General features: G+C 49.5%; 2 protein-coding genes across 2 annotated transcripts; both read left to right on the top strand.

Annotated features, from left to right (window-relative positions):
- Positions 1-835: 835 nt before the first annotated feature.
- Positions 836-2,800, top strand: LOC101755424 (aquaporin PIP2-1). The gene is made up of 4 exons (XM_004986439.2): positions 836-1,169; positions 1,415-1,713; positions 1,808-1,948; positions 2,515-2,800. The coding sequence occupies exons 1-4, from the start codon at positions 836-838 to the stop codon at positions 2,623-2,625; spliced, it is 885 nt and encodes a 294-aa protein (XP_004986496.1). The 3' UTR covers positions 2,626-2,800.
- A 2,899-nt stretch (positions 2,801-5,699) lies between these two features.
- On the top strand, positions 5,700-6,561 carry LOC101783753. Its single transcript, XM_004982778.2, has 2 exons — positions 5,700-6,077; positions 6,547-6,561. The coding sequence occupies exons 1-2, from the start codon at positions 5,700-5,702 to the stop codon at positions 6,559-6,561; spliced, it is 393 nt and encodes a 130-aa protein (XP_004982835.2).
- The last annotated feature ends 6,265 nt before the right edge of the window (positions 6,562-12,826 follow it).

Raw genomic sequence — 12,826 nt, 5'->3', positions numbered from 1 at the left:
GCGCGTTATTCAGCTCGATCAGAGCGTTTTCAACAAAGGTATGTCGCTATAAGGCTGCTTTAGCATTTTGCTTATATGGTAGGAGAGGTTAATGAAGAGTGATAAAAACTCACTACTGTGGTTAGTAGATGGTCTACTCTACTCAGGCCGTCCAAGTGCAATTAATAAAGGAAAAAAGTGGATTGGTAAGGGGACGGAAATGGATTTTTTTCATTAATAAAGTTATATGAATTTATCCATATTAACTTTGGAAAATATACTTATATAGTCTATCCATTGGGCATGCAGCTGTCAAGGAATTTTGGCTATGAATCTGGACAGGTTATCTAGGTATACGTAGTATAGTCAGAATTCTTATATTTCTAAGATAGCGATAGTATTATGCCTTCTGTAGGTGACGGATATTCGTTACAGACAGTGGATGACTATACAATTGAAATTCTAAAACACTTTCACAGAGTCACAGTGCACATGGAAACATGATGCTGAAACCTGAAAGTGGCTTTGGAGATCGCGGCGTTACCGTGTCGAGCCCTCTCCTTCCTCCTGCCTCCATGCCTCGGGAGGTCAACAAACAACCTGAGATCTGATGCAACTTGTCATTAAAAACCAAGAACGAGGAGGAAGTCGGTCAATCGGAATCTTGGAAAAACGAGAAACCCAAAACTTTATTCACTTCTGCTCGATCCCAGTCTCTGATGGATTCCTTCCAAATCAAATCCTTCCTCTTCCAACGGACATATAAACCTCATCTTATATAAACATATAACACGACCATATATTAGCTAACAACATCCTCTGATATACTCCTACGCCGTTACGGAGTTAGGAATCAATGGCTGTTGGCCATGAGATCGTACAGCAGCAGCGGCAGCGGGATCCAGAGCACGGTGGCGGCGGCGAGTCCAGCGGCAAGGACTACACCGACCCGCCGCCGCAGCCGGTGTTGACAGCTTCGGAGCTGCGGAGGTGGTCGCTGTACCGCGCGGCGATCGCCGAGTTCGTGGCCACGCTGCTGTTCCTCTACTTGACGGTGGCCACGGTCATCGGGTACAAGCGCCAGGCGGAGTCGGACGCGTCCGGCTGCGGCGGCGTCGGCGTCCTCGGCATCGCGTGGGCCTTCGGCGGCATGATCTTCCTCCTCGTCTACTGCGCCGCCGGGATCTCCGGTGAGTTCGGAGTCTCTCTGCCATTTCGCTTTCTGGCTCTCTCTCTGCTGCGCGCAAAAAGAATTCACGTGAAATTTACGAGTTCCGAACGAACTCTTTCTATAAGCGTCGTTTGAGCCCGGCCCAGCTGAACAACGAACTTCAGGGCGGCCTCGCTGCTGACGCTGGGCCGGTCCAGGTGCAACTTGATTCGGCCCAGTTTTGGTCCCTGGTCGCTGACGTGTAGCGTGCCGTGCGTGACGTAGGCGGGCACATCAACCCGGCGGTGACGTTGGCGCTGCTCCAGGCGCGGAAGGTGTCGGTGCCCCGCGCCGCGCTCTACGTCGCCGCGCAGTGCCTCGGCGCCGTCTGCGGCGCGGGCCTCGTCAGGGCGATCCACTCGCCGGACGCCTTCGTGCGGCTCGGCGGCGGCGCGAACGCCGTGGGCGACGGGTACGGCAGGGGCACGGGGCTCGCCGCCGAGGTCGTGGGCACGTTCGTGCTTGTGTACACCGTCTTTTCGGCTACCGATGCCAAGCGCAACGCGCGCGACAGCCATATCCCGGTAACGAATCATTATTGTACAGCGCCAGAGTTTGATGTGTTCTGCAGAGTAGAGAAAGATAGAGTTGCTTCAACGGACGATCATGATCTTTCAGGTCCTGGCTCCCCTGCCGATCGGTTTCGCGGTGTTCGTGGTGCACCTGGCCACAATCCCCATCACGGGCACGGGCATCAACCCGGCAAGGAGTTTCGGCGCTGCCGTCGTCTACAACCAGGCCAGGGCATGGCAGGATCAGGTAATTGGCACTGTCAACCAGTGAACAGCATAGTCACGCTTAAAAGTAGTTCATTACATGCCGGTAACCAACCAGGAGACTAATAACATTTATAAAACCCAACGATGAAGCTATGCTCATTCAATAAAAGTTTAAGAATTCCTCGTCCAAAATTACTTGGAATTGGACTCCATTCTAATAATCATAATTTAGACATATTTATTAAGCTAATATAGTTGTATGTGAAATATATTTGTATATTATTGTTAGTCATATGGGAGAGATATTTATGTGCTGCACTTCTGCTATAGCGAAGCAAATCGAAGAGCGTGCAATAAGTTGCATATCAGAAACATAGCACAAGGATCTATAGAATCAATTTCCATCTCCCACCCTATGAATTTAAGATAGGCTTATATCTAAACTTTGGAAAGTTGTGGAATGACACCTTTCAAGACAAATAGACTACTCCATTAAGTAGATTCCAATTCCTTCCAAATGAAGGGATCCAAATGGGCCAGAGTTTTTCCTTGCAATCAAATTTAGTTCGAAAATTCCCCCCTTGCAATTAATCATTTCTTGTGCAGTGGATCTTTTGGGTAGGGCCTCTCACCGGTGCGGCCATGGCCACGCTCTACCACGAGCACGTCCTGCGGGCGAGTGCTATCAAGGCACTGGGCTCTTTCAAGGCTGGATAGGCGGTGAGTTCTTGGATCTTGCGTCGATCAGTCGTGCCTGGAGTGAAGAGCATACATTCGGAGACAGTACGCTCGGATAAAGCATCATGATCACCTCCTTAAAAGTTGCACAAGGCAGTCTTTCGATTCTCTCCCCCCGGTCCCCCCTTGGATCATGTTCTATATGTACCATTACTTCGGAATCTCAAGGTCTCCCTTTTTTGTCTTTGGAAGTCATGTACTGTTGTTGAGAAGTTGTAACGCGTTATATGCCTACTCATACAATGCAACATCATTTTCTGATAAACTAGTTATTTTGGTGAAATTGAACCTTGGCATTTTTTCTGAAACACACTGAAATTTGTTCAGTCAGAACTGCAGACGCAGTAGCATAGAGTGAAAAGAAACAAGGAGATTTTGAATGCCATGTCTTCACTTCCTTTCCCTACTCCCTCCAACAAAAGGGAGCAATCATACAATCTGAGCCATGCCTCCTTGGGCATGATTACACAAATTAAACAAACACAAGATTCCAAACAACATTCTGCATACAGTGAACTGTATCCATTATATATTTGCATAACATATTGGCCTTCGACAGTTTCAGTTAACCTAAAGATACATCACAGAGCGTGGCATCCTTGTCCTTCTTGTCCAATGCATTTAACAAACAACCCTAGCAGCCAATACTCTGAAATATTCCTTGTAATATATCTTTGTGCTTCTGAAGAGTGGCTGGCTGCTAGTATAACCAGTTCAACAGCACATTCAGACAGACGGGTCCTGCGTTGCAATGTCCCCAGACGGTCCCCCTGCGTGGAAAAGATGGAGGAGTAAAGGCGACGGAACGTGGGGCATGGCTGCATGCCACGCCTGTTCAATTGCTCGCGGAGGCAGCGGCGGTGGCGGGCGCTCGCGTAATCGATGGAATCGGCATGGCAGACGGCGGTGCGCGCGCGCGGCCTTGTCCCTGCGCAGGCAGCAATCATGCGTGGGGGCGTTGGTGCGGCAGGGCATGGCTGGGTGGGGAAGAAGGGGAGGTAAAAATCATGCCCTCTGCTGCGTCCCTGCAGGTGTTGCCGGGGGCTCTTCCCTGTGCTAACATGACTTTAAAGGTCATTGGGCCCAACTAAATAAATTCAACATTTCGAAAAGGGCGTTGCTAGTGGCCGAACGTCCGACAGGAAAACCTCTCATCGGACGCTCCGTTGGTCCATCGCAACATAAAAAAAATATCATCTGCAACATAAAAAATAAACATTTAAAATATAGAAAATCACCATTTGCAACATCAAAAAAACATGTTAATGGGGAGGAGAATGGTTCCCACTGCAACAAATGGGGAGATGTTTCGTACAACATCCAATCCAAATCCTCATTTGTAGTCAAAAGTCTCGCAACTCCGTAAATTAGCTAATGAAACATCCAAAAACAACTTATGCAACATCAAAAAGATTTGTTTTCAACGTGACAAAAAAAGGCGCAATGTGCAGAAAGTCTCCCTACAACAATTATAAAGTGCATCTGCAACATGCCTACCACAACATTAGCATGCACGCATCGGCATGGATCATCCCCTCCGCTTCACGTCGCTGCGAGCAGCACCGCTGCTCCCTCGATGCCGTTGGTGTGGTGGCCCAGGAAGGCGGAAGCAGAGGACGGCTCGCCGCCGCCTAAAATAACTACTTTCAACAACTTTCACCTCCTACTTCAACATTTGGACAAACCTAGTTCAACATTTTTTCAAATAAGGATCAACATTCCAAAAATTTGTATCTTCTTCAACCTGGAGACAGGTTCTTCCTCAACCTCGATGGAGGCGGCGTGTCTAGGGGGCCCGCGCACACGGCGCCGGGGCAGTAGCGCCCCTCAGGCAGCCGCGTCCGAGGCTGGCGTGCGCCGGGGCGGCGGCGGCCGGCAGGGGCATCCCAAGGGCTGGCGCGCATCGGGGTGGCAGCGCACGGGTCGGAGCAGCCGCGAAGCTCGTCAGCACAGCGATGGCGGCAAGCATGGTGGCGGCTCGCATGCCCGTGGCGGCAGCCGGCGAGGGTGGCGATGCTTGGGAGAAGAGGGCAGGGCACGAACAGGATCTAGGGTTGGGGGAGATCTAACGAACTAAACTTCCCGCACGGATCTCAAACATTGGAAGCCATATCACAAACTGTCTACCGGAAGCCGGATAGGATTGGCGGGTGTTGCCTGAGCTTTTCTGGGCCTTGGGTTGTTTATCTAGTGCAAATTGGGGCCTGGATCGTAAAAGTAGCTGGAGTGGATGATGGTTCGGGGGTGGCGTATTCATATAAGAAATGGCCCTACTTGCAGAGGTTAATCTGCATTGATGCCTGCTAATTTTTACGCTCACTGGGTGATTATTTGGCTGATGTCACATCAGCTCCTGAGGCTTCTGTTGTAGCCCTTTTACTGATCAAGAGTTACTTCTAAGTTTGCCGTGATCCATCCTACACCAAAACTATTAAACAAATACTAGTAGTACATAACTTTGCCAATACCTACTAGATGTTCATCTCAATCACACTGACTGCAGGCCTAAGATTGCAAAGGATCCTCAGCTCATTCCCTCTGTGGCAAAGAATGCTTCCATCATTAATAGCCCGAAAGCGAACATAAAGCTAACGAAAAGTTGCTTAAAAGGCATGCTTTAAAGTTTAAACTATGAACAAACTAGCAGTGTTTCCGAAACACATGTTGGAGTGACTATGATTGATCCCCTAACTAGTCTGAATAAACAGGATTTTTTTAGGAAGCTGAATAAGCAAGATTGATTAAGGATGTGTCTCAGCTCTGCGTGTCTCACTCCCCATGGATATCGTCTGCACCTGGAGCTAAAGCTCTCGCAGAACATCATTCCATCTCTTCACACCTCCTCATCATTCTGCTCCCCTTTCGCTTGCCACTACAAGAATTGCAGTAGAAGCAAAGCCTCGCAAACCGTACCTTTGCTTGCTTACTCCTACGGCCTCTATATAAGCACGAAGAATTCAAGCTCAACTCACCTGCACACTTATGTGATCGATAACAGCAAGCTCCGTCTCAAAATTCAGGGTGCCACTCAAACCATGGGAAAGATCATGGCAATGGCGGCGGCGATCGCTCTTCTGCTCCTACCCCTCGGGCAGGCGGAGGAGAGGCCCACTGCGGCGCACCCGCACGGGCTCCCATTCGAGAGCCCGCTCGCGCTCTCGCCGGCTGCCTACGACTTCTTCCACCCCAGTGTGCGCGCCCGGCGAGCGCACGGCGTCGCCCCAGCGCCAGCGCTCGCGCCGCGCGGGCAGCGGCAGCAGCAGCAGCTGAGGGAGTCCGCGGTCAGAGGAGCTACGGCGAGCGTGGCGAGGGCCGACCAGGAGGAGGGCAGCGTGGCACCCGTCAGGACGGTCCGGCACCGCACGGTGGCCGGCGTGTTCGTGGGCGCCGCCGCGGCGGCGCTAGTGGCTGTTGGCGTGGCGTACGCCGTGGTGCGGCGCCGGGCGGCGGCGGCGCGCGGTGGCAATGGCGCGGACGCGGGCGCGCCCAAGTTGAACGCGTAGTGGGCCGGTAGCTTCAGGAGGGCCGCGGGCTGATTTGCTACGTGTAGTGTGTTTGGTAGATTTGAATGGCCCAGAGAGTTGGGCCGGGCTGGGTGCTATTGCTTGTGTAAATTTGGACGCATCGTCGTGGAATCGGGCAGAACTTTGAGCAAAAATTATGATTGAAAAAACTGGCACAGCAATAGGAAAAGGTGCCCTAGCCTAGTGGCAAGCGCTCGTAGATTTGAAGATAGCCGGCCGGGAATTATTACCCGGCAGAGCTCCAGTTCAAAAAAAAAATTCAAATCACGTAAAACTAGATATTGCGGTACATTAAAAATATTTAAATGAATCATTTTTCTTAGTTTAGACTAAATACATATACTTAAATCACTTTATTTTAATATTCAAACTGCAGGGTGCATTTGGTTGAGCCGTGGCTTTTGAAAAAGTAGCTGTGAGTTGTGGGCTATCGAAAAACTTATTCATTTTTCTTAGTTTAGACTAAGGGCCTGTTTTTTTCCACCTTCCTAAACTTTAGCATCTAAAGTTTAGCAACTTTGAGCTGCTAAACTGCAAAACACTCTTGCTAAAACTTGCTAAAGTTGAGTTGCTAAAGTTTAGCACTTTAGCAAGTTTTTGGTTGCTAAAACTTGCTAAAAGGTGGGCTGGACAACATATACCCCTCATTTATTGCTTATCTCCCCCCTCCTGCGCACCTTTAATAAGGGTAGATAGGTCCTTTTACAGCTCATTAAATGCCTTTTAGGAAGAGTATCCAAACAGCTTTGCTAAAGTTTAGCAACTAAAGTTTAGCAACTTTTAGCAACTAAAGTTTAGCAAGGTGGAAGAAAACAGGCCCTAAATACATATACTTAAATCACTTTATTTTAATATTCAAACTGCAGGGTGCGTTTGGTTGAGTTGTGGCTTTTGAAAAAGTAGCTGTGAGTTGTGGGCTATCGAAAAACCGTTTGGTGGAAAAGTTTTGGCTTTTGAAAAAAGTAGCGAGCGGACCCCACATATCATTCATAGTCCCCCTCTACCTCTCTCACTAACGAGCGGACCGCTCGTCAGCCCCTTCTTCCTCCTCCAGTCTCTCTACTGCTCCACCCCACCTCCCCTGCTCCTCCTCCTCCTCCCTCTCCACGGCGTCGTGGTGGTAGGTGCAGAGAGGGGCGCCGCCGTCGGCGGTTGGGAGAGGAGGAGGAGGGGCGCCACTGCCGCCAGCCGGGAGAGGAGGAGGAGGGTCGCTGCCACCACCGTCCGGGAGAGGAGGAGGAGGGCCGTCGCCGCAGGCTGGGATAGGAGGAGGAGGGGCACTGACGCCCGGGAGAGGAGGAGGAGGGGTTCGGGCGCCGCACCGGGGGTGGGAGAGGAGGAGGCGTCGAGGAAGACCGAACGGGGAAGAAAGAAAAAAAACAAATCGGTACAACATAACCAATGGCAAGTGGGTAATTTTCGTAAAAAGTTAGAAGTCACAACATGTAAAAGCAGAAGTAAGGGTGTTGTGAGATTTGTACAGATCAAAAGCTACATTTTGCTGTGGCTTTGGATGGAAGCCAACCCTTTTGATTGACTTTTGTCAATTTTTTTAAAAGCCACGACAAGCTAAAAGCTGAACCAAAGGGACTCTAAATCTGGACCTCGAAACTGGAACTATGCCAAAGACCTTTACCTTTAGGGGGTGTTTGGATACGAGTACTAAACTTTAGAAGGGTCACATCGGATGTTCGGACGCTAATTAGGAGGACTAAATATGAGCTAATTATAAAACTAACTGCAGAACCCCTATACTAATTCACGAGGCGAATCTATTAAGCCTAATTAATCCATCATTAGCAAATGGTTACTGTAGCACCACATTGTCAAATCATGAACTAATTAGGCTTAATAGATTCGTCTCGCGAATTAGACTATATCTGTGCAATTAGTTTTGTAATTAGACTATATTTAATACTCCTAATTAATATCCAAACATCCGATGTGACAGGTACTAAAGTTTAGGAGTGGTTGCCAAACAGGACCTTAGTCGGCGGGTCGAGTTGAGGGCGAGTTTGGCCACGGCTAGAACTATGATTTCTACGCCACCTGTAGCCCTCTATTCCTTAAAATGCATACAAGCCGAATCTTCTATCGACATGCATAAGAAGTATTGAACGGTCATCGGCCGCTACTTCAATAGAAAAAGGAGGTAAAAAACAATGCATCTTTCTCCACAACTAACTCCAAAACTGAAGAAACTGATGCCCCAAAACCAAATCCACCGTAGGAGAATTCCGATTCACCGAAGAATCCAACTATCCAAAATCCAACTATCCAAGGACTGCATAAGGAAGTAGTAGCTCATGAAACAACCTAAAAACTAGCATATGGAAGTAGCTGATGAAACAATGAAGATATTTGTGTCTTTGTCTCACAGTGTACCATGTGATAATTTTTCCCTTCCACTAACTTTACCCATCCGAAAAGATAAGAAGAAACAGGATAACCAATTTAACCTTCTATTAGCAGGTGGATCCAAATAATATCCATAGTCGGTTCAAATTGTAGATCGCAACCTATTTTTCCTACTTGAGGGCTTGAGGCGAGACGCGAACAAAAACGTCGGAGAAAGCCGAGGGAGAGGGACATGAGGAATTCTAATTCGACACGGAGTTTACCACATCATAGTTGACCGTGAAGAGACACGGCGCGGCGCGGCACGGGAGCTGCTCGTCAGTTCGCGAATAAATATCGCAGCCTTTTCTCCTTCCCATTTTCTCATCAAGCATTTCCTGTCCGCTGCTGTTCCCCGCTCCCCATCGCCGTTGTGTCTGCCGCCCTCCTGCAAGATCATCAGCCGGTGCAACTGCTCCCAGGCGACATGGGCTTCAAGCCGGAGTACAACTGTTCCCACGAGTTCCAGCTCCACCTCCGCTGCTTCTACGAGGACGCTGCCTGCCCGGCCTCCACCAAGCGGCAGAGGGAAAGGATGGCTGGGGCCCCAGCACCAATGCCTGTCAACCCTTTCCCACCTACCTTTCCTCCGGTGAGCCTGTTTGGAGAACCCCCACTAGTGACGGTGAGTTGCTCGGCTCCTTCACTCACTCAGGGGGTGTCTGGGAGGAGGGGGCTAACCGTCACATCGAATGTTTGGACACTAATTAGGAGTATTAAACTTAGAGTAATTACAAAACTAATTACACAACCCCTAAGCTAAATCGCGAGACGAATCTATTAAGCCTAATTAGTCCGTGATTTGACAATGTGGTGCTACAGTAACCATTCACTAATGATGGATTAATTAGGCTTAATAGATTCATCTCGCGATTTAGCCTAGGGGTTCTGCAATTATTTTTGTAATTAGCTTATGTTTAGTCCTCCTAATTAATATCCGAACATCCGATGTGACAGGGCTAAAGTTTAGCCCCCTCCTCCCAAACACCCCCGAGTCTCACTCCCACGGTCCTGTTTCGGCAGCCACCGCGGAAGAAGGCGTTCTCCATCCAATCGCCTCCGGCGGGCATGTTTGGACAGGCGCCGTCGACGGCGGCAAACTCCTCCTCCACACCGCCTATGCCGACCTCATTTTGAGATGTCGCCCCCTTCCCCTTCCTTGCCACCCTCCCAAGTGGGCCTAATTGAACAGCGGCCGCTAGCGACAGCGAGCTCCCTCCTGGGCAGCATCGCTTCCAGAGAAATCGGTTTGGAGCCTCCGCCAGTAATAAATGGCGGTCGTCATGTACAGTGCCACCGGAGCTCCTGTAGTATCGGTTTGGAGCCTCAGCTGATACTAAATGGTGGTACGTGGACCGCGTGGCCGACAGTTAGATTCCCCAGTAAGCCATTTAGTACCGGCTGATGGCTTCAGCTGGTACTAAATGATGAGAATGCCATTTAGTACCGGCTGTTAGCTTCAACCGGTACTAAATGAAAACCATTTAATACCGGTTGAAGCTACCAGCCGGTACTAATGTCAAGAGCTGCTTTCTTAGTTTCCTTCCCAAGCACGCTCAACCATTTGCTCGGGCTTCATTTTTCTTTGCTCGACCAGCTTCTTCACTAGACCGGTTAGCAAATTTATTCTCCCTCCTCTGGTCATAGTATTCTAGGCTTTTTTTGAATGAGCTAGTTGTCGGCCATATATCTATGGGTCCACCGGGAGGCTTGGACAGTCCTACGATACGGGGCTGTACACCAAGATATGTCAGACATGGAGACTATGGTGCAAGACGGCATGGTCTACGTGGAGGACAAAGATTAGTCGAGAATTAGGAAACTACTTGTAGTAATTAGAGTAGTACTCTCTAGTCAAATACGACTAGTACTCTTATAAAACAACCGACTTGTAACCGTGCCCCCGGCAATATAAGGCGAGGCAGGGACCCCCTTCAAACAACATCAATCAATACAATCCAACCAACACATGGGATGTAAGGTATTACGCGACATAAGTGGCCTGAACCTGTCTAAATCGTGTGTTCGAGTTCACCTTCGAGTTCCAGGCCTTCGGTGAGCCCCACGCATAAAAGACTACCTCGAGTACCCCCTTGGTAGGTTGCCAGGTCTAAACACCGACAGCTAGCGTGCCAGGTAGGGGATCTCGCCAAAGATCTGCCGACGAACTCGATGGCTCAAGTCATCATCAAGCCCACCGTCGCATTCAAAGTAGGCGTGACGTTCGTCTTCGGCTCTTGGGTCTGCGTCGCGGATGGCGCTGGAAACTTCCACCGCTACATCGCGCTGGCCCTGGAGGAGAAGCAATACGACATCAACCTCCATCGCCAAGTTTTGGAGGATTTCGTTGAAAAATTCAATGAAATTTTCGACCTCTTCCGTGGCTCTAGGGACGAGTCCGAGTACAACTCGACTTCTCCCACCAGTCGGACTGATTCGCACGAGCTGGTGCTTAAGCCATCGTGTGAATTGGTCTACGACACAAGTCGATTACCATTCAGACTCTGAAACTCAAATGCTGTCTATCAAGACACGCTGTCTAGATCTCAATCCAACTTGGACTCGATCGAGGACCTTGACTACTCGGATTCAGATGAGGAAATCCCTTTGTTAGGACCGTAGCAGGGCTTGGTAATCATATCTATTCCTCAAGGTAGATTTGTCTACTAGCCCAACATGAAACCATCTACTCTTGCCAAGGATGATGAGTTACGCCAGAGGACGTCCAGAAGCTGACTGGATGCATGGTGGCCCTCAACAAATTCATGTCAAGGCTTGGAGAAAGAGGACTACCGTTCTTCAAACTACTCAAGCGGCAAGATAAATTCCAGTGGACCGAGGAGGCAGGTCAAGCCCTTCAATAGCTGAAGGACTTCTCATCAAAGCAACTGGTCCTCACGGCACCTACTCCCCATGAAGACTTGCTGCTCTACATCGCCGCGACTACTAATGTCATCAGCCCGGCGATCGTGGTCGAAAGACCAGAACCAGACCATGTATACAAAGTACAGAGGCCCATCTACTTCATTAACGAGGTGTTGTCAGACTCCAAAACCAGGTAACTACCATTTCAAAAATTGCTTTACGCAATACTACTCACCTTGCGGAAGCTACGACACTACTTCCAGGAACACAACATCTCCGTCATCACAGACTTCCCCTTGGGAGACATCCTCCACAACAGAGATGCAACAATAAGAATCTCCAAGTGGACAGTAGAACTCGGAGCCTTGTCCTTGGAATTCAAGTCAAGGACTACCATTAAGTGTTGGGATACGAGGTAGGCTACACTAGCGCAAATCAAAATTTCTACCGCGTAAAACTAGGAAGAACTGCCGTATAAGGATCACAGGATTACCACTCGACGCACTACTGGTGCGGAAGATGTAGATATGCGTCGATGCAGTGAAGACGATCACGTAGTCGTACGTAGTCGATCAATGTAGTCGTACGTAGTCGATCACGTCAACGTCCAGCAGCTCCTCAGCAGCTCATCCACGTGCAGCAAGATCGCCACCCGTGCCGTGGCTCGTCGTCGGTTCGTCGTGGCTCGTCGGTGGCTCGTCCAAGTGCTGCAGGCGCAACACCTCCAAGGTATCCACACGTGCAGGGAGGAAGCGTCGTAAGCCGGACTGCTAGATCCGCGAGTTGCAACAGGCGAGGGCGTAGGAGGCGCGGCAGGTGTGTTTCGCCAAAAAGGTGTAAACCCTAGGGCGCCCCCACCCCTGTATTTATAGAGGTTCCTAATGGGCCTCTGGGTCCGAGGCCCATTAGTACTTCTAAACCTAATCCAACTCAGATTAGATCCGAATTGGGCTTCCAGCCCCTTAAGTGTGTGACCCTATGGGTTCAGATACGTATAGACATGGCCCGAGTACTCCTACTCGGCCCAATAGTCGGTAGCGGCCTCTAGCAAGACGTGCCAACTCCTATACGCACACGAAGATCATATCAGATGAACTATCACAACATAATATACATGCTATTCCCTTTGCCTCACGATATTTGGTCTAGCTTCAAGCCGACCGCTCTTTCTCGATCCTATGATTCGGAATCCCTTTGTAGGTTAACTCTTAACCGTACGTAGCATGGCCATGCATTTTCGGATCCGATCACTCGAGGGGCCCAGAGATATCACTCTCAATCAGAGAGGGGCAAATCCCATCTTGATTGACCATGTCTCATAGCATGCTTCTTGACAAACCCGAAAGCTACCTTTATAACTACCCTGTTACGGCGTAGCGTTTGATAGCCCCTAA

Source organism: Setaria italica, chromosome IX, assembly GCF_000263155.2.
Source record: "Setaria italica strain Yugu1 chromosome IX, Setaria_italica_v2.0, whole genome shotgun sequence".
Classification (NCBI taxonomy): Eukaryota; Viridiplantae; Streptophyta; class Magnoliopsida; order Poales; family Poaceae; genus Setaria; species Setaria italica.
The sequence above is the reverse complement of the archived record's forward strand: the minus strand, read 5'-3'. Positions and strand labels throughout refer to the sequence as shown.

Bases quoted from the DNA above. Each gene is read 5' to 3' on its own strand.
- LOC101755424 (XM_004986439.2), top strand. From the start codon at position 836: ATGGCTGTTGGCCATGAGATCGTACAGCAGCAGCGGCAGCGGGATCCA. The intron at 1,714-1,807 runs GTAACGAATCAT...ATGATCTTTCAG, and splicing joins CGCGCGACAGCCATATCCCG to GTCCTGGCTCCCCTGCCGAT. The intron at 1,949-2,514 runs GTAATTGGCACT...TTTCTTGTGCAG, and splicing joins CCAGGGCATGGCAGGATCAG to TGGATCTTTTGGGTAGGGCC.
- LOC101783753 (XM_004982778.2), top strand. From the start codon at position 5,700: ATGGCGGCGGCGATCGCTCTTCTGCTCCTACCCCTCGGGCAGGCGGAG.